This window comes from Panthera pardus, unplaced genomic scaffold, assembly GCF_024362965.1.
Source record: "Panthera pardus isolate Hobbes unplaced genomic scaffold, ASM2436296v1 HiC_scaffold_6, whole genome shotgun sequence".
Taxonomy (NCBI): Eukaryota; Metazoa; Chordata; class Mammalia; order Carnivora; family Felidae; genus Panthera; species Panthera pardus.
This window is the reverse complement of record NW_026526991.1, coordinates 120,453,667-120,472,930: the sequence shown is the minus strand read 5'-3', so window position 1 is coordinate 120,472,930 and position 19,264 is coordinate 120,453,667. Positions and strand designations below refer to the sequence as shown.

General features: G+C 42.9%; 1 protein-coding gene across 4 annotated transcripts in view; it reads left to right on the top strand.

Moving 5' to 3' along the window:
- The first annotated feature begins 5,798 nt into the window (after positions 1 to 5,798).
- Positions 5,799 to 19,264, top strand: part of SPAG6 (sperm associated antigen 6) — a 69,072-nt gene continuing 55,606 nt past the window's right edge. Inside the window, exons 1-2 of one of the 4 annotated variants that reach the window (XM_053895847.1) lie at positions 5,799 to 5,954; positions 6,040 to 6,135. In XM_053895847.1, the coding sequence (XP_053751822.1) occupies positions 5,930 to 5,954; positions 6,040 to 6,135 (121 nt within the window). In that variant the 5' untranslated portion in view covers positions 5,799 to 5,929. Of the gene's footprint in view, positions 5,955 to 6,039; positions 6,136 to 10,503; positions 10,536 to 19,264 lie in introns of those variants that run through there. The other 3 variants (XM_053895845.1, XM_019460563.2, XM_053895846.1) reach the window with 3 other exon arrangements.

Here is a 19,264-nt window from a genome sequence, read left to right as displayed (position 1 = left end):
TAGTCTTTTACCAGAGAGGGGGGGTGGGGGTGGGGGTGGGGGTGGTGGAGGAAACACTCCTAGAAGAAAAAGCATTACTTTATAATCATTTCCATTCTTGCTAATGGGAATGGTATTAGTATTTTCTTCATATAGGTAGTCATTAATGTTTTATCCATATGAGAACCTTTATTCTTCACCCCCCCCCCAAAAATAAATATGGGGTAACGTTGGAGCAGGAGACAAATTAAAGTAATCCAGCTTTAGCAATATTCAGATGTTTCCTCTAAAATACCGGTTTTAGATATGCTGTGCCGCCGCGCCTTGCATCCTAGTCTACGTTTTAGCGGAGCTCACTTTCGGCTCTGATAATCTCGGTGGGGGAAATCCACATGCAGAGTGGATAAACAGCCTATGCCGTTTTTTGTAAAAGAAACCTTGAAACTCTTCTCTCATTACTTTTGCACTGTTTCCTAGGGGTCAGAGCATAAAGTCAGTTGTTATTCAGAGTAATCATTGAGCAAGAAGTTTTGGGTTGGGACTTGATATAACAAAATGACGTCAAAAAAAAAAAAAAAAATTGAGGTTCGCACATGCGCAGTGAGGTAGGGCTTTTTTTTTTTTTTTTAAGTGAGCTTTTGGCTTTTCACCCCGCCTCTGGGATCTGGCCTGTGCCGTGGGGTCTAGGGAGCTGGCTGGTGTAAGGTGGTGCGGGGTTCCCTCCCCACCCCGGCAAAGAGAGTCTGAACCTCCTGGCTTCCCCCCGCTAACGGGGCTCTCTTTATAACTCCTGGCTGGATAAAGTCAGGGGGAAGCAGGGCCGACCGGAGCGGCCGCGGCGAGTATTTCTGGCTGCGCCAGCGCTGCGGGACCTCGGCTCCCGGGGTCCTGGTCTCCGCCCGCTCCGGGCTGGCCCCTGAGACTTGGCCGCACCTTTGCCGGGCCCACGGGTCAGCTGTGGCGCGGGGAGGCTCGGGCCGGGACCTCTCCGCGAGAGCCCGTGTGGCGGTGCGGTTCTTGCTGGAGGCCTGGCCCGGGAAAGCAAAACGAAAGGATAGAGGCCTTCTTTTTCCTGCAACCCGCCCCTCAGCAGACGCCGGCTGTGCGGGACCCGCGGCCCCTTCCCTCACCATCCCCAGGCCGGCGGGCCTTGGGGCTGTGAGGATGCACGGAGAGTGGGACTTCCCCCCCCCCCCCACCCCCGCACCCCACCTCGCTCGCACCCTTCGGCTTCGCAGCGGCAGAGCGCACAGCCAGCTCGGGGAGGCCCCGCGGGAGGGAGGCCGCCGGGCCGAGCCTGCGCCGCGCTTCCGCACTCGCGCCTTCGGGCCGAGCGCCCCCGCCTCTTCTTCCTGCCTGCGCCCCCGACCCTGACTCCCCCTTTTCGGCCTAGCCCGTGGCCTGGCGGCGGGGCCCTCGAGGGTTTCCAAACTACCGCCTGACCCCGGCCCCAACCGACTCCCGGCGCCCCCTCCCTCGTTAGAAACTGCGCGGAGGTGCTCGTTGGAGTTTGAGAACTTGTGAACTAAAGGAAAAGCTGAGGACGTCTGGGAGTCCTACGTTCTTCCCTTCCCCTCGGGCCCCAACACCCCCCTCCGCACTGAACACAGTTGCCGGCCGGGGCCAGCGCCGTCGAGCCGGGAACCCCGTGTCCACCCGGCGCCGAGACCCGCCTGCGTCCAGCTTTGCGGAGCCGGCCGAGAACTTTGGGCTCGGAGTTGGCGGAGCCCCGCGCAGCTGTGGCGCTGGACCCGCACCTGAGGCGTGCGGGGACCGAGTCCTCCCAGGTCTGGGACCGGATGCAGGCGTGGTGGGCTCCAGGGGTCGTTTCCTATGTGACACCTTCCCTTCCATTTTTGCCTCTTGTATCCTGTACTAATAAGAAGATGGGAAGGGAACAGTACCTACCTACCCTGAGACAAGTCCAACAACGCCAAGGTTTTAAAGAGGTGGGGGGCATGGGAAGTGTTGAGAGAGTGGTTAACCTCTGTGTCAAGGAGCCCAGAGATCTCTATCTGGTGATGGGGGGGGGGGTTGGGGTACAATTTTTAAAGAAAACTCAGTTCTTTAAAGATACACACACACACACACACACACACACACACACACACACACACACACACTTTTATGCATGTCCCAGTGCCTATGTCAGAAGTCTACATCCATTTTTAGTATCAATCACTTTGTGCTATATGCTGCCTTTGGAAGCGAAATTATTCGTGTGTGGAATCCCCCTAACCACGGTTTACTTTGGGAGTGGAAAAGATGAGTCCAGTCTCAGCATCCATTGAATTACTGGAAAAGAAAGACATGTGCAGGTGTATCCTTTGGGCCAGTTCAACCACTGTCATCTTAATATTTTACTGACCTTATCCCTGAAACGTAAACACTTTAAAGTTTAAAATGTAAAGAACTGACTTTTGAAAGGCTTGAAAAGCAAAGAATAGGTAAGACAAATACTACATAAGCATAGAAATGTTAATCTTCTCCTCCTGGATAGGAGTGACCGAGTCTCTTTTGCACTGCCAACAAACCTAATGGCACAATGGAAGGTCTGTTGAGACCTAAGTGTAAAATCCTGATGTTTCCCCCCAAAAGACTGCCCGAGAAACATTTCAGAGTCATATGTTTGCTTTCATCATTATAGATAATACTTTGAGTCCCCTAATTTGGTTATGGGGTATGTAGTGCTTTTATTTTTAATTCAAGTATGCAAATATGGAGTTATTTCAGTAATTTTAGATTTGTTGGGAAAATGATTATTGTATTCTATAACTTGAATGATTACATGCAATTGCCAAGTGAATGCCTACTTCAATGCTAACAGTATTTTAATCCTTTGAGGGAGGGGAGAGGGAGATTTCCTATCTAGATAAAACCCAGTTAATTTTTCTTAAAGCCAAGAAGGCTTTTATTATTTAGGTGATGTAGATATTCTCATTTCTTCACCTAGGTTCCCCTAAGTCCCTTGTCTTTGCTTCCAAAGCACTTATGTGGTTTAGAGAGCAATTACCGCTCTTAAAACAGGGGCAGGCTGCAAGGTATACTTGTTGAATGAATTAACACTTTGTTTACATGTCTTTCTCCTACCTGATTTCATGTGCTAGGAGACAGGCACATTCTGTTATTAGCAATTGTCTGGCACACATTGATACTTAATATGTGTTTGGCTTGGTAGAGGAACACACACACTTGATTCACGTCCACAATTTTTTAAATGTGGATGTTAATATCTAATTAGCACACATAAAGCCTTAACTTTTAAAATTCGGCTAGGAGCTGAAGAAAAAAAATATATGTATGCTAAAATTAGCAAAATTTCTTTTAGGCATGGGTGGAATATATTCCCATGAAAATGGGATTTTTCTGAATTCCCTAAGCAGATTTTTAGAGAAAAAGAACAGGATATTTAAACTGGCTTTATAATGTTGTCTTTTTAAGTCTAATTTTCATAAGGAAAAAAATTAAATGCAAAAGTGAATTTAAAGTTACACATGACTAGCTTTTTACAAAAGGAGCCACAGGCTTCCAAAAAAATCTTTCATAGAAACACTTTTGCAATTTCTTCAGATAACATGTTTCATCCTCAATCAAATGTAGAGTTTAATAGATCAAGTACAGTGTATATCTGTATTTAAGGTCAGATGGTACTTTAAGAACAGTCATCTTAAATAGCACTTTTTTAAAACCTGAACTATCCTTTTGAACAGTTTTCTTTCTCATTACTTAACTGTTACAGGTGTGTATGTGATCATGGGGCATTCAATTAGCTTTGAAAAACAGAAGGTGTTTTATTTTGAAGTCAGTAAGTTGAAAAGTGGGTCAGAAAATATAGATTGGCTTTCTTGTCAGTAAAAGTAACCTGCTGCCATATTTTATATTTGAATTGCTGATACTTCATTTATATGTATATTATAATCATTCTGTTACATTTCTCCATTTAATTTTAAAGACTGTTTTTCAAAAAAAATCTAGAATAAAGAGCAAATATCTACTTCTTTAATGTGTCCAATTTCAGATATAAACTAGGAATCCTATACTATGTTTTATTAGAAACAATACAATTTAACCCAGAGGCATTGTTAATGACAGATATTCAGAACCTATAGTTAAAAATAATTTATGTACCATTTGAACTGAAGCTTTTAAACTTTGTAGCATTCCATAAGTAGACTTGTATATGTACTGTAAGACTTAGACATTTTTTTCACTATCAAGTTCCTATCTCAACACTTTTAAAGTAGAAATCATACTAAAACAATTACTAAAAATGGCAGCTATGGTAGCTTGGGAGTTTGAATTATTTAAGGACTGAAACCAAATATGGAACCTTTTAGTTTTACGGGGATTTTTTTTTTCATAATGCAACAAGGAACTGAAAACAAAATTACAGTGAAGGTTTTATTTGCCATTTTAATTATTTGCTCAATCTGTTTTCCCCTATGTCTCTAAATGGGAACATACAGAAACTTTAATTTTAAAGGACCTCTTTCCTTGGAGAAGTGTGGCGATCATTGTGAAACTGATGACTTTGGAGTTAGGTGGAGGGATCGTGAGTATCACTGACTTCTGAACTTGCGGAGCAAAAGACCTCCACCTGCTCGGGGCAGAGCAGAGACCTGAGTGAACACACTTGCTCTTCTCTCTTATTACTGGTCCTTTCCCTAACTACCTGCGGCTCCACTGAATATCAGGACTGCGTCAGAAAGCCCAAGTCAGGGTGAGATCTTAAAGATTATAGAGGACGCACCCCAAATATGAGAGCAGCTAAGTCTGCCTACTCCCTTCTATGGATGAGATATCAGGAAGTTTCTTGCCTTGTCACTACTCAGCAGCAGCCGTGGCTATCTAGTCCACTGACACCCGGAGAAACTGTAGTTTCTGATGGAGAAACATTTAAAATTGACACCCGTCATTGAAACATTTCCTATACAGTTTTCAGGCAAGCTAGAAACCAGTGACAAGACTAAGTGCTTAATTTTTGTTAAAAGAAACTGGGTAAAAAAAAAAAAAATTAAAGTTCTACAAGCTAGGGAAGTCTGGTTAAGATAATTAGAATCAAGACTTTCCAGGGGAAGATTCTCTCTCTCTTTCTTTTGGAGAGGTCATTTAGGCAACAAAATGAAGGCTACATTTAAAAGACAAAGACAAACGTTTAAAAGTCACAAAAGTGAGGAAACCGCAAAGTTAGTAGTAACTAGGAGAAAGTCACGGAGGACAGGACATTTATCCTACTGGTTTCCCGTCTACTTTTCTCATTGAAACTCTAGGAGTTGCTCATCACATACTTTTAAAGCAGTATAATTAAAGTTATGAACATGGTTGGTCTCGACCCTCCGGGAATCCTGAAGCCAGAAATGCCAGGTGACGTGAAAGCTGGATTAAAGGGGAAAACCATCTGGCTTTAAGGTTGCACTGACAATGTCTGCATCAGATGACACAAGGTCACACGTGAGACGTCTCTTGACCGTCTGAGCCAAGACGACTCCCCTGGCGTAGCTTTCTGGCCTCTCGGGGTTCTCTTGGGGGCTCCCCTCCACCCCCAACCGGGACCCAGTCGGCGCCGCAGTCTGGAAGCTTCGCGGCTGGGGGTTCGGTGAGCACGGACGCCCGCACTCCTGGCGGACGCCCGTGGCCCGCAGCACAGCGACATCCACGATGCACGACTGCCACGGCGACTGGGCGACTGCGGCTCGGCCCCCCGGGGCCCCTGCAGGCGCAAGTTCCCCCGGGGCTGGCCGCCGGCGCCCGGGACCGCGGCTGTGACGTCACGCCCGGGCCGGCCGTTGCCGCGAGACGGTCGCGTTCCGGTTCCGGTCGGTTGCCCGGGAGACGCGGGTACACAGAGAGACCCGGCTCCCGTCGGAGGCCGAGGCGTCGCGGCGGTCGCCCCCTCGGCGTCCTCGCAGGCCGGGCGCGGACCGGCCGCGTCGCCGCCGGGCTTGTCGCCATGAGTCAGAGGCAGGTGTTGCAAGGTAGGGCCCGGGGCGCCCCGACGGGGCTGGCGGCGGGGACGGCGGGGACGGCGGCTGCACCGTGTCTCTCCCCCCACCCCCGCAGTGTTCGAGCAGTACCAGAAAGCCCGGATCCAGTTCGTGCAGATGGTGGCGGAGCTGGCGACCAGACCCCAAAACATCGAGACCCTGCAGAACGCGGGTGAGCCCGCACCCTGACCGCGCGTCGCTCCGCGCCCCCGGCCTCGCCCCTGCACCTCGAGGTCCTGGTCCCCGCGGTGCCCCCTGGCCTCCCTCCCCTCACCCCGGATCCCGGGGCCCTTGTCGGCCAGTGTCCCCGGCCGCCTGCCTCAACCCCGGGCTCCCCCGTCGCCCCGCTCCCCTGCCGGCTGAGCTTTGGGAGAGGAGCAGGGTGGGGACGGGAGGGCGGCGTCCCTAAGTTCCAACAGCCCACCGCGGACGCTGTAGGTGGAGGGATTCGTTCTCTTGAGCGGGTCTTTCTGGGTGTGAGGCCGAGAGGGCAGAGCCTCCAGACGGGCGCGAGAGGGGCCCGGCGTCCCCCCCCTTGCATCTTTCTCACAACCAGGCAAGTGTCAGGCTGAAAGTCAAGGCCGTACGAACTGCCTGGAAGTCATTTTACACGAATAGGGAATCCGCCTTAATCAGACCCATTTTAGGCGGGTGCCGTTGCCTGTCACCCTGCCTTTGATCACCTTCGACTTCCTCACACCAAAGGAATTCCAGAGCCGTGGACACATTATTTCTCGTCTTGCATTAGTGACAGAGCAGAGGTTTGCTTGAATAATTTCCAAGACATTCCAAGTAGGCAGAGTGTTAGCTTTGAGAGGTCCTTGTGGTGCTGTCATTTCACCGCCCCCCCCCCCCCAGCCCGAGCTCAGGCAACCTCTAGAAAGAGGAAGGGGGGAGGGGGGCAGAGGGAGGTTTGCTTCTTATCAATTAACATAAGCAGATGGAGAAGATAATGGAGGCTTAAGGACGATTCCACCACCATCTGAACTCAAACTAAGGTAGCATTTGATCGCTACTGTGTTGTAAGAAGCGTTCAATGTATAGGACGTGATCTTTAAAACTCATTCAAATGAACACGGAGTTAAAAGAACTTTAAGAACGCATTGACAAGGCAAGAATGTTGAGACATAACGTTTACTCTGGCTTCTTTGAGGGGAATGACTGTTGTACCTAGACGGCAGTTTCTTCTGTCACTGAGAGGGATTTGGGTGTTTATTCCGTGTATGTTTTTGGAGGGGGAGGGGTTGTATTTGGAATAGAGAAAGTGTATTTGATAATCATGTTTTAAAACTCTTTGTTTTGGGATAATTGTGGATTTACATGCAGTTGTAAGAAATAATAGAGCTCCCCTGTGCCTCAAAAGTGTGTATGGTAGACAGTTGGCACTGACAAAAGTCCATCAATTTTATTCGGTTTTCCCCAGTTTTGCTTGTACTTATTTGTGTGTGTGTGTGTGTGTGTCTGTGTGTGTGCGTTTAATTCTATACAGTTTTATCCCCTGTGTATCCATCCAGATAGAGAACACTTTCTTACTGCCAGGATCACTTTTTTTTGCCCTTTTAGAACCACACCCACGTTCTTCTTGTCCCTAACCCTGGACAACCACCAATCTGTTCTCCTTTTGAAAATGTCAAAGTTGGTAATCTTTTGTTCTGTGTTTGTTTCATGTGGATTGTCTTCTGCGTGTGTGTGTGTGTGCTTATGAGCAAGAGTATGTACTCCTCAAAGTACCCACAGCAGTGTTGGACACAGTATTTCATATATAGTGACTAATATAAGTTTATAAGAGCATATTATATTTTTAAATGCACTTAAGTTTTAGTTTTTCCCCCCTCTCAGTCCTACTCAGTTGCTTTTGTGAATGGGCACTTACTTTTTACACATATGTAATTTCTGAACTATGTGTATACTATATTTTAGCTAAACTAAAACATTTTTTGAAAGGGAAAATGATTGGCATTATTTTAAAAATTTGATACTGAAATACAGGGGTATAAATAACACTTAAGATACAGAGCATCACATTTTAGTATAACAGTGGCAGGTTATCTCTTCCTGTATGTGTACAATGTAGAATATGTTATGGAATTTAATCATTAGGCTAAGTGATCATCAAAGTATAAGTGACTTAGATATGACATCTTAAATAGCCACCTATTTCCACTCATGGTCTGGCTTATGAAGGAATGGAATACAAAAGGAATATAACAGTGTTTTGAAGTTGTCTGCAATGTTGATAGAATGCTAAGATTGTTTTTCTTGAGGAAAAATATTTTTAACATATTTCATGTTACGTAGATTCAACTTAAGCACTCCTTTAATAATTTTACATTAAGACAGCTAATGGATATTCCAATGTATTTATTCTTTTAATTAAAATAATCATAATCTGTAAGCTTTGTTATGAGCACTTACTGGTCTATAAACCATTCGAATGGTTTGTTCTTTTAAAAAAAATCAACATGGATTTTAAAATACTTTCGAAAGAGCCACAATATATATGCATCACTTGCCAAGCTTTCTTTTTTTTTTTTTTTTTTCCAGTCAAGTGACTTCATTTTGGTAGAATAAAATACCAATGCATTTTATTCCTGACTTTCACATACTCTCTGCATACCTGAGAGGGTTTTGTTTTCTTTTGTCTTCTCACTTTTCTCCTTTAATGAACTGCTTTACTAAATACATATCATGGATCCAAGATAAGGTGAAAAATATTTCCCATATAGACATCACGATAAATCAGTATTAGTTCACTTGTTGAGAATTTTTGAATTCATTCACTGTGGAAGGAACTTTAAAGGTAAAAACTTTCAATGGAGTTTTGTTTCATTTAAATCTCTGATCTTTTTCATTACATCTCTCATGTGTTAATAAGAATATTATGTCCCAAGTTAATTACTAAAGCAAACAAAGGGCTGCAAAGTGTCATCTTCAGAGTATTTGGACAAAAAATGATTTTGATTTCTAAACAAAATTGTTGCTAGAAAAAATGGTATACAATGTGTCTATAACCTAGAGTTACTTTTTCCTTACTGAGATTTTGTTCCTTCTAAATCAGAAACATAGGTGAAAACATTACAAAGTTTAATGTTTGTTATAAAATCTCTTTATGCACCCGCCAACTCTGTACTTAGAACCAATAATACATCTGTACGGCTATTTAAAAATGAATTTTGATACTTCCCCCCCATCTTGAATAAGCAGTAACACATGTAACACATTGTGGATAGTAGAGATAATACACTGTTACTTCTACCAGTTGTTGAATTTCAGCAAATGGAGGTGATTGTTTAGTTGCAAAATATAAGAAACACGTTTTGTGGCATTTGGGAATATCAGGCCACTCTTAGGTTGCTTAGAAATTCTGTCTTTCATGGTAAGCTAATATACAAACTCCCCCAAAAATTCTTTTTAACCTGCTTAGCTATGTGAACTATTTCTGAAGCAGGGATTTATGTAAGAAAAATTGGGGGTAAAGTTTAAAGTAATACTTTGTAATATTTAACATGTAACCTATTGCAAAACAATAAACATTCCTAATCAGGAGTTATGCCCGTTTTCAGCAGAGCAGGAATGGAGAACTGCTTGACACTTTAAACAGGCATCTGCCTGAAGCTAATTTGCAAATTTAGGCAATTTGATGGGTTTAGAATTCAAGGAAATAAGTCTTATGTGTTGACACAAAATGATTTTAAATGTCCTGTGTCTGGGGCCAGGTGAAAATGTTCAGATTAATGATTTAGCATCTCAATTTGCTGAGAAGGAAAAGCCTGTAGTAAGCATTTGTAATGTGTTTAAAACAGCCTGGTAGGTACAAGTACCATGATTCTCTGTTCCAAAGGATATTGAAACTGAAAAGATAATGAGTAGAGCAACTTCAAAAACAAAAAACAAAAAGAAAAAAACAAAACAAAACCCCTTAACTAATCAGGCTATTTAAATTTCATGAATATAAAAGGAGTCTTAGAAATGTGAATGCAGGATAATTAAAGCACTGATCTTTTCTTAAAGGATAGGGATAGTGGTTTTTGGTGTTTTGTTTGTTTGCTTAAGTGGAAAACATTTCAGGAACTATAAAAATTCTGAACTTGTGTACACTTAATACTATGTGTTAATAATACGCAATAATATCCTAAAAACAAGATTATTCCAAATTTTATTCTGTGTTCCAAACCCTTGTTCCTTCATGGACATTTATCTGCTTTGTTATCTAACCACTGGTACATAAGTAGAAAATAATATAACCAGGGCTAGGATCTCATAGTTTTCTTAGGAAAAACTGGATGATTAAAAAAAAAAAAATCCAGGCTATGGATGATCCTATAAGAGCGGGGCTTAGAAATGCTTAGAAATGGCAAGTTTGTGTGGGCAAATTTTATGTGACAAATCAATGTTTTTGAAAAGTTATTTAAATATTTCCTAACTCCTCCTTACATTTCAATGTTTTTTCATGGCTTTTGCTGCTCTGACTAGAACTTTTCCTATACTTCTTCACCTAATTAATTTCTGCTCATTCTTCATGGCTCTGTTTAGATGTTGATTCCTCGGGGAAACCTTCCTTGAGCCCTCACAGTAAGTTAAGTCTCTTGATTTATGCTTTCCTTGCTCCTAATATTTCTCTTTAATGATACTCATCACGATAGATTTAGTTTCTGTTCTCTCCACAAAATGTAAATTCCATGCCTAGCATAATACTGAGCGTGGAGCAGAGGTTCAACATATTTAAATAGAATGAAAGAAGGAATAATTATTTTTCTAAGTGTTTTCACATCTCTTTAAAGGTTTGTTGTTATAACAGGTCAGGTAGGTAGAGTACGACTCTTGAGTGTGGATCCTTAAGCCCCCAAATGGTCGGATAATTGCCTTCATCACAGACAAAGTCAGTCCTGGCCAAACTGAGACTAGTACATGTTTCTTAATTGTTGCCTGACATTGCACTCTTTCTGCGTACCTTGTAGGTATTAGCTATTTCTGGCTGGTTCTAGGAGTTCCTAACCACCGTTAAAACAAGTCCTCTGTTTAGGCCTTTAGGTACCAATGGCTGTCTAGTAATTGTGTGTAATTGGCTTTGAGGTCTCCTAGAAGACCATTATGGGAGCTTGACTGGAGGCCAGACGCAGAGGAGTAACTTTAATTGAGAAGTAGCTAGAAGTAGCTAGAAGTCTGAGGGAGTGGGAGTTGGATTTAGGGCTTATGCTGGACTCAGAATGCTAGAGGACCTTTCGGCTTCCTTGGGCTTCTAAGGGAAGCCTTATCAAGCCAGAAGCTCTTAAAAAGCACCCCAGGAAAAGTGAGTAATCCACTGGAGGTTGCAAACCGAGACAGCACTTCGGAGAGCTGTGAGACGGAGTGAGTCCCTGCTGGGATCGGGGAGAGGGAGAGCGCAAAGGAAAGACTCCACCAGAGCCCGAGGTGGTTGGCCGCCTTGGCCTGCCTGCTCCCCTGGGCCTTCGGACAACACGGGAGGTAGAGCACTGGAAGAGGCAGGCACTTGGTACTTGTCGGCTGGTCAATGTGAGCATGTATTTAACGCTTGCCTTTGTTTTTTTTTATTTGGCCATGCTTTGTGTGAAGGACTTTTACTCTATGTTCATTGAGGTCAGATCTTTGGGTTTTCTACTGAGATGAACTGGCTCTAGGAGAAACCCAGGGCCACACCTTGAGAAAAATTTGGTCTTGCATTGCGGTGGGTGGGAACGGCTCCTCTGAACGTGTCAGACTTCCCTAATTTTCAGGTGAAATCTTGGTTTTGCCACATACCCCATTTTCTGTCGTAAGGGCGCCTCATTTTTAAAGTTACTACTTATTCAGGTTCTACGTCCAGGTGAATTATGTATGTGTGCATGTGTCTTCAGAGGAAATTATCTCTGTCCACTTTTCTGTATATTCTAAGTTCTATCTCTGTGTCATTAGAATCACCACTAATTTATATCCATAGAGTAGCTTACATTGGTTTTCCATAGAAATGTCTTTGTAGAATTATTCTAATAGTATGCCTTTTTTTTTTTTTTGAGGGCTTATTTAAAAACAGATACTTAGAGTTCCCCATAGCCTCTTTAAATCTAAATCCCACTGAAGACATTGTCCATTTTGTTGTTAAAGGTTTTTTTTTTTTTTTAATGTAAAGATACACTCTTTTATTCAACCAATGTTTATTAACTATTATGCGTCAAGCTAGGCCTACGTAGGAAATTTCAGGAAAAAAAAAATTTGTTCCTGCCTCATTTTACAAAGTAGTTCCAGTTTTACCTTTGCTGCCAGGAAACTCAGTGATATATTTAGAGTTCAGCTGCAGCAGCTATTATACCCTATATTTCTGACAAATAGTCCCCACCTCTCTCCTACATGCCTCTTCATCGTTATCTTTGTACCTGTATCTTTTATAGTAAACTATCTCAAAAAATTTTCAAGTAAGTGGAGCACGAATAAAATACAACAGTTTATCTAAAGATAGACTTCTGAGCTGATTACCTTCCAAAGAGCCCTCTCCAAATATTACCCCTGACACCTCTTGGAACAGACAATTCTTTTATAACCTATTTACTCTCTACTGACCCCATTGATGGACATTCCAATTTTCTGCAGGCAAGTGGGTATCAAAGGTACCAATTTAAAAGAGGAAACACATGGGGCGCCTGGGTGGCGCAGTCGGTTAAGCGTCCGACTTCAGCCAGGTCACAATCTCGTGGTCTGTGAGTTTGAGCCCTGCGTCAGGCTCTGGGCTGATGGCTCGGAGCCTGGAGCCTGTTTCCGATTCTGTGTCTCCCTCTCTCTCTGCCCCTCCCCCGTTCATGCTCTGTCTCTCTCTGTCCCAAAAATAAATAAAAAAAATAAATAAATAAAAAAATAAAAGAGGAAACACATTGACGAAAGAAGACAAGACTAATCTAGTGTATGCAGCACTCCAGAAGACTTTCAAATTAAAATAGAATTATATCTATATGGGGTGATGCGGGGTGAGGGAACAGTTTGAATAACCCATATATTTCAAAAACAAACTATGGACATGGGGCTCATGGGGCTCCTGGGTGGCTCAGTCAGTTGAGCATCCAACTTGATTTCGGCTTAGGTCATGATCTCACAATTTGTAGGCTTGAGCCCCATCTCAGGCTCTGCTCTAACAGTACAGAATCTGCTTAGGATTCTCTTTCTCCCTCTCTCTCTGCCCCTCCCTTGCTGACATGCACACACTTTCTCTGTCTAAATAAATAAATAAACTTAAAAAAAAACTATATGCTTATCCATATATTTTAGAATCCATTTTTTTCATTTTAAAAATAGTTTCTAAAAATCACTTGAGGTACAATTTACATACCATACAATTCACCCATATAAGTGTAAAATTCAGTGGGTTTTGGTACATTGTTAATTTTTAAAAATGTTTTTTATTTAATCTCTATACTCACCATGGGGCTTGAACTCACAACCTTGAGATCAAGAGTTGTTTGCTCTTTTGACTGAGCCAGCCAGGCACTCCGGGACATTGTTAATTTTTAAAAACTGTGGTAAAATATAGCACAATTTGCCATTTGAACCACACAATTCAGCGACATTAATTACATTCCTAATGTTATGCAGCCATCACCACTATTTATCTCTAAACCTTTTAAAAAGTGACTCCAAACAGAAGCTTATTTTGTTTTTCTTTTAACTAAAATTGGCCTAAAAAGAGAAAGTTGCACATTAAATTTTGCAGCTTGTTCATTCATCGTTCAACATTTATTGAGTATGCAAGGGCCAGGTGCATGCTTAGATGCTTGCCATGCAAAAATAGAAGGCAGAGACGATACTTTTAAGGAGCTTATTTGCTACAGGAGAGATATATAAATGCGATTTGATAAGTGTCCAATATATAGACATACGGAGCACCTATGAAGGGTATCTAACTCAAGCTTTTGAAATGAAGGGTGCTTTCATGGAAGACTTCTAGAAGGAGATATTATCCAGCTGAGTTTCCTAGGACAGCCAGATGAAGATAGGAGAGAGGAAAACTGTGCTCAGGTAGAGGGAATGTTATGTGCAAAGGCACAGAGGCAAGAGAAAAGGTGGTACTTGATGGAAAAGACAAATGTTTAGATCTGGCAGGAGCTTCTTGAGATAATACGGCCGGGAGAGGAAAGTCCGTGGCTGCAGAGGAAAACAGGCCTAATTATAAAGGACCTCATCCAAAGTTTGGATTTATCCTGAAATTGGTAGCAAGCCACTGAAGGGCTTTCATTAGAGGAACAAAGGGATCCATTTTGTGTGTGTGTGTGTGTTTAAAATTTTTATTTATTTAAAAACATTTTTTTAATGTTTATTTTTGAGAGAGAGAGAGAGGGAGAGAGAGAGAGAGAGAGAGAGAGAGAGAGAGAGAGTGAGAGTGTGTGACGGGGCAGAGAGAGAGGGAGACACAGAATCTGAAGCAGACTCCAGGCTCTGAGCTGTCAGCACAGAGCCCGAGGCGGGGCTCGAATTCACAGACTGCGAGATCATGACCTGAGCCGTAGTCGGAAGCTTAACTGACGGAGCCATCAGACACCCCAATTTGGGGTTTTAGAGAGATGATTTTCACAGCAGTGTGGAGAGCAGACTGGAGGGGATTAAAACAGGATCAGGAAGACCATGTGCCCATTTTTGCTTTAGCACTCATGCTGCATGACAGATCTGTAGGATTTGTGACTTCGTAGGAGGGGCAGGGGCAGGTCCGGAGGGAGAGGAGTTCAAGGTGAGTCACAGTCTTCTGGTTGCCATTCCTTAATGGAGAAGGGATACAAAAAGCAGAAGGAAATGGTGATTTCTGTAATAGTGGTGAAGTTGAAGTGTCAGGGATATCTATGTGTCCATGCCTATAGTAAGCAATTTGGATATATATGGCTCTGGGACTCAAGAGAGTGAGCTTAGCTGAAAATAGAGGTTTGGATACATGGAATTCGCATGTTCATTGGAAAACTATATGGGGCGCCTGGGTGGCTCAGTCGGTTAAACGGCCGACTTCGGCTCAGGTCATGATCTCGCGGTCCGTGAGTTCAAGCCCCGCGTCGGGCTCTGTGCTGACAGCTCAGAGCCCGGAGCCTGTTTCAGATTCTGTGTCTCCCTCTCTCTGACCCTCCCCCGTTCATGCTCTGTCTCTCCCTGTCTCAAAAATAAATAAACGTTAAAAAAAAAATTAAAAAAAAAAAAAGAAAACTCTATTAAAAGCCCATTTGATATTTTTTCATGTAATTATAAACCCTCTAATTCCAATCATTTTATCTCACGTATTATGAATTGAACTTGCCATAAATTTTATGCTCTGTGTACTTACTCAGTTCAGATCTCTCATATAGACAGTGGTGGCCATGACCCAGTTAAGAGTCAAAGAGTTGGCACTGGAAGAATGGATGAAATCTTGGTGTATTTATTTATTTATTTAAAAAAAAATTTTTTTAACGTTTATTTATTTTTGAGACAGAGAGAGACAGAGTATGAACGGGGGAGGGTCAGAGAGAGGGAGACACAGAATCTGAAACAGGCTCCAGGCTCTGAGCTGTCAGCACAGAGCCCGATGCGGGGCTCGAACCCACGGACCGGGAGATCATGACCTGAGCCAAAGTCGGACGCTTAACCAACTGAGCCACCCAGGCGCCCCTGAAATCTTGGTTTAATACAGTCATCAGGGAAGAGAGCTACAGATGTGTTAATGGTAGAATGAACGCAACAGATTATACCCTTTGGTATGCACATATAGGTCAGTTTTCATTGGCAAATGGGCTGTGATTGATATTGGGGAGGAGAAACAGGAGAGCATAGACACTAGAGCTATAAAATAGTATATGCCTCATAGAATTGTAATAATGACTGATGGGTTAATATATTTTTTTAATTTTTTAAAAACTTATTCATTTTTGAGAGAGAATGAGCAGAGGAGAGGCAGAGAGGAAGACACAGAATCCGAAGCAGGCTCCAGGCCCTGAGCTGTCAGCACAGAGCCCGACATGGAGCTCGAACTCACAAACCATGAGATCATGACCTGAGCCGAAGTCGGACGCTTAACCAACTGAGCCGCCCGGGCGCCCCATGGGTTAATATTTGTAAATTTCTTACGGGAGTCCCTGGTACATGGTAAAGTGTGCTTTGTGCCCTCTTAGAAGAGCTGCTAGCTGCCTGTGGGAGTCAGTGGTCTTGGTCCCAGCTTCTTCTCACCCCTCCCCACTTAATGACATACCGGATGTGGGAGCCCTTCACTCACAAACACCTGAATTAACAGTGACTCACCAAACAAAATTCAGAGGATACTATAGTTATGAGAGTACGTTAAAAAGAAGAACATAGGGGCGCCTGGGTGGCGCAGTCGGTTGAGCGTCCGACTTCAGCCAGGTCACGATCTCGCGGTCTGTGAGTTCGAGCCCCGCGTCAGGCTCTGGGCTGATGGCTCGGAGCCTGGAGCCTGTTTCCGATTCTGTGTCTCCCTCTCTCTCTGCCCCTCCCCCGTTCATGCTCTGTCTCTCTCTGTCCCAAAAAAATAAATAAAAAACGTTGAAAAAAAAATTAAAAAAAATAAATAAATAAAAAGAAGAACATAGATTTTTCTTGAATTACTTATCATTACAGGTGAATTCTGTGCAAAAAGACTATCCATACATTTCACAATTCATTCTGACCCTTTAAATAAATTACAGGACTCTCTGTGTGTTGTAAGGGATATAACATTTAAAATCATAATTGATTTTATAGTTGTAGCCGCAAAGAAGTATTTCGCAGAAAGCAGGGCAAAGAGATATGGTACCGAAACTTATGATTTCTTTTTTAAATGTTTATTTTTTTGAGAGAGGGAGAGTGTAAGCGAGGAGGGGCAGAGAGAAAAGGGGACGGAGGATCCAAAGTGGGCTCCGTGCTGACAGCAGAGAGCCTCATGTGGGACTCAAACCCACAAACTGTGAGATCATGACCTGAGCCAAAGTGTGACGCTTAACTGACTGAGCCACCCAGGCGCCCCTGAAATTTTATGATTTCTTAACCAAATGAAGGAATAGTAGTCAGTGGTATATAATCACAGAGACTGGGAGAAACCAAATCAAGGCCTGAAAATTCTTAGCTCTAAAAAAAAAAAAAAAAAAAAAAAAAAATCAAGGGAGGAACACTTCGATATTTTCAAGTAAAAAATGACCAGTGAAGGAAAATGAGAACATGTTATCAAATGCATCAGTGTGATGGAAATTGCTTGAGTGAAAATATAGTCATGTACGTGTAATAACTTGCAGAAGTAAAAACATGTAAAATTGCTGAAATCAGCAAGTGTAATTAGACTTACTCTGTGATAGAGTAGGTAGTGCTTAGTATAGTAAAATCGCAGTAGAGTCAAGATCACAAGCGCTTCAATAAGAGTTAGTTGTATATTCAGACCTGTGCCAGGTAATATGATAAATAGAAAAGAAGTATAAAACCAACTCTGCGCTCTTGAATATGAAGAACAAACAGAGGGTTGCTGGAGGGGGTGTGGGAGGGGGGATGGGCTAAATGGGCAAGGGCATTAAGGAATCTACTCCTGAAATCATTGTTGCACTATAAGCTAACTAACTTGGATGTAAAGAAATTAATAAAATAAGAGCTCTTGGTGTATGGCATTTACAAATCTGATTGTGGAAATCCTAAAAAAGGAAAACAAACTGCTCTAGAGATGTTTATTGTTTTATTGAGAAGATAAGACATTTATTCACATAAAACAAATGAGAGAACCATGGAACATGCTCCATCAAGGATGGCTGCTGCGCTTTGCACAACTTTAGAAGTGCCTTTTATATCATGATTTATGTGCCTGGCATCCCCTGGATTTGTGCAGTACACAGCCTGCCCAGCCATCCATGTTAGACCTTGGAATTATTCAATGTCTTCATTCTCATTTATTTGCTTCCCTGAGAGTAAGTGGTATAAACAATAAGCTCCCCATGGCCTTCCATTTCACTTAGAATAACATCACAAAATCTTATTTTGATCTACAGCCAAATTTGACCTGGCCCCAATCAAGTTTTCCAGCTTTGTCTCTTGCCAGATCAGCCCTCCCACGCAACGTTTCAGGCCAGTATGAATTTATCATGGCCTCTTCAACAGTCTGAGACAATCATGCATCCTTTGTCCAAGCCAGAAACTTGGAAGTATCACTGACTCCTCCCTCTTCTTCACAATAATCTGTCTGGTTAATATCTCTTTAGATATTAGATATTAGATGATATCTCTTTAGATAGTCACTTTTCTCTCTCCCTTTGCCATTAGTATTCTTCAGGCTGTCTTCACATCTGGCCTAGACTCATACAGTAGCTTCCTAAGTGGTCTTCCTGCCTCCCATCTTGTCTCCTTTCATCCATTCTCCCCAGTGTGATTGGTGATTCTTCGTTACAAAGTACAAAAACACTGACGCTAATGTTCAGATTAAATTCAAAACAGTTAAAATAGTTGATTGGGCTCTTAAGTACTTTTGTCTCTGTTAATCTCTTAGGCCTCTTTTCCCAACCCTTTTTTTGCTCCCTCTTGTACTATAGTCATACTGCATTCCAAGTTTTGTCAACATATCAAACTCTTGGTTCTTTTTTAAATGTTTATTTATTTTTGAGAGAGAGCAAGAGCAGGGGAGAGGCAGAGAGAGAGGGAGATACAGCATCCAAAGCAGGCTCCAGGTTCTGAGCTGTTAGCTCAGAGTCTGACTTGGGGCTCAGACTCACAAACATTGAGATCATGACCTGAGCTGAAGTCAGACGCTTAACCGACTGGGCCACCAAGTGCCCCCTAACTCTCTTGGTTCTGAGCTTCATTTATATAGTTCCTTCTGGTTAGAAAGCTCTCCAAGTCCTTCCCTTCCCCACTCCCTCCAGTTATTTCAGCAAATAATCTGTGATCTGCCTGAGAGCCTTCAGACCTCCATGTAGATGTCCCTTTCCTTGGGCTGCCTTCCTCAAGGCCAGGGTTAGATGCTCCACTATATTTCTGCAGAGCACCCTCTATTTCTCTTAAAAAAATTTTTTTTAAATGTTTATTTATTTTTGAGAGAGAGAGAGAGACAGAGTGTGAGCAGGAGAGGATCAGAGAGAGAGAGGGAAACACAGAAGCCAAAGCAGGCTCCAGGCTCTCAGCTATCAGCACAGAGCCCTATGTGGGGCTCGAACTCACGAACGGTGAGATCAGACCTGAGCCGAGGTCAGATGCTTAACCAACTGAGCCACCCAGGCTCCCCCTCTATTTCTTTTTTAGTTGCATATATCATAATGTTTTATTTGTTTACTTCTCATGACCCTTGTATAGCTTCCTTGAGGTCAAGGACAATTCTGTTTTCAATACCTTGCATGTTC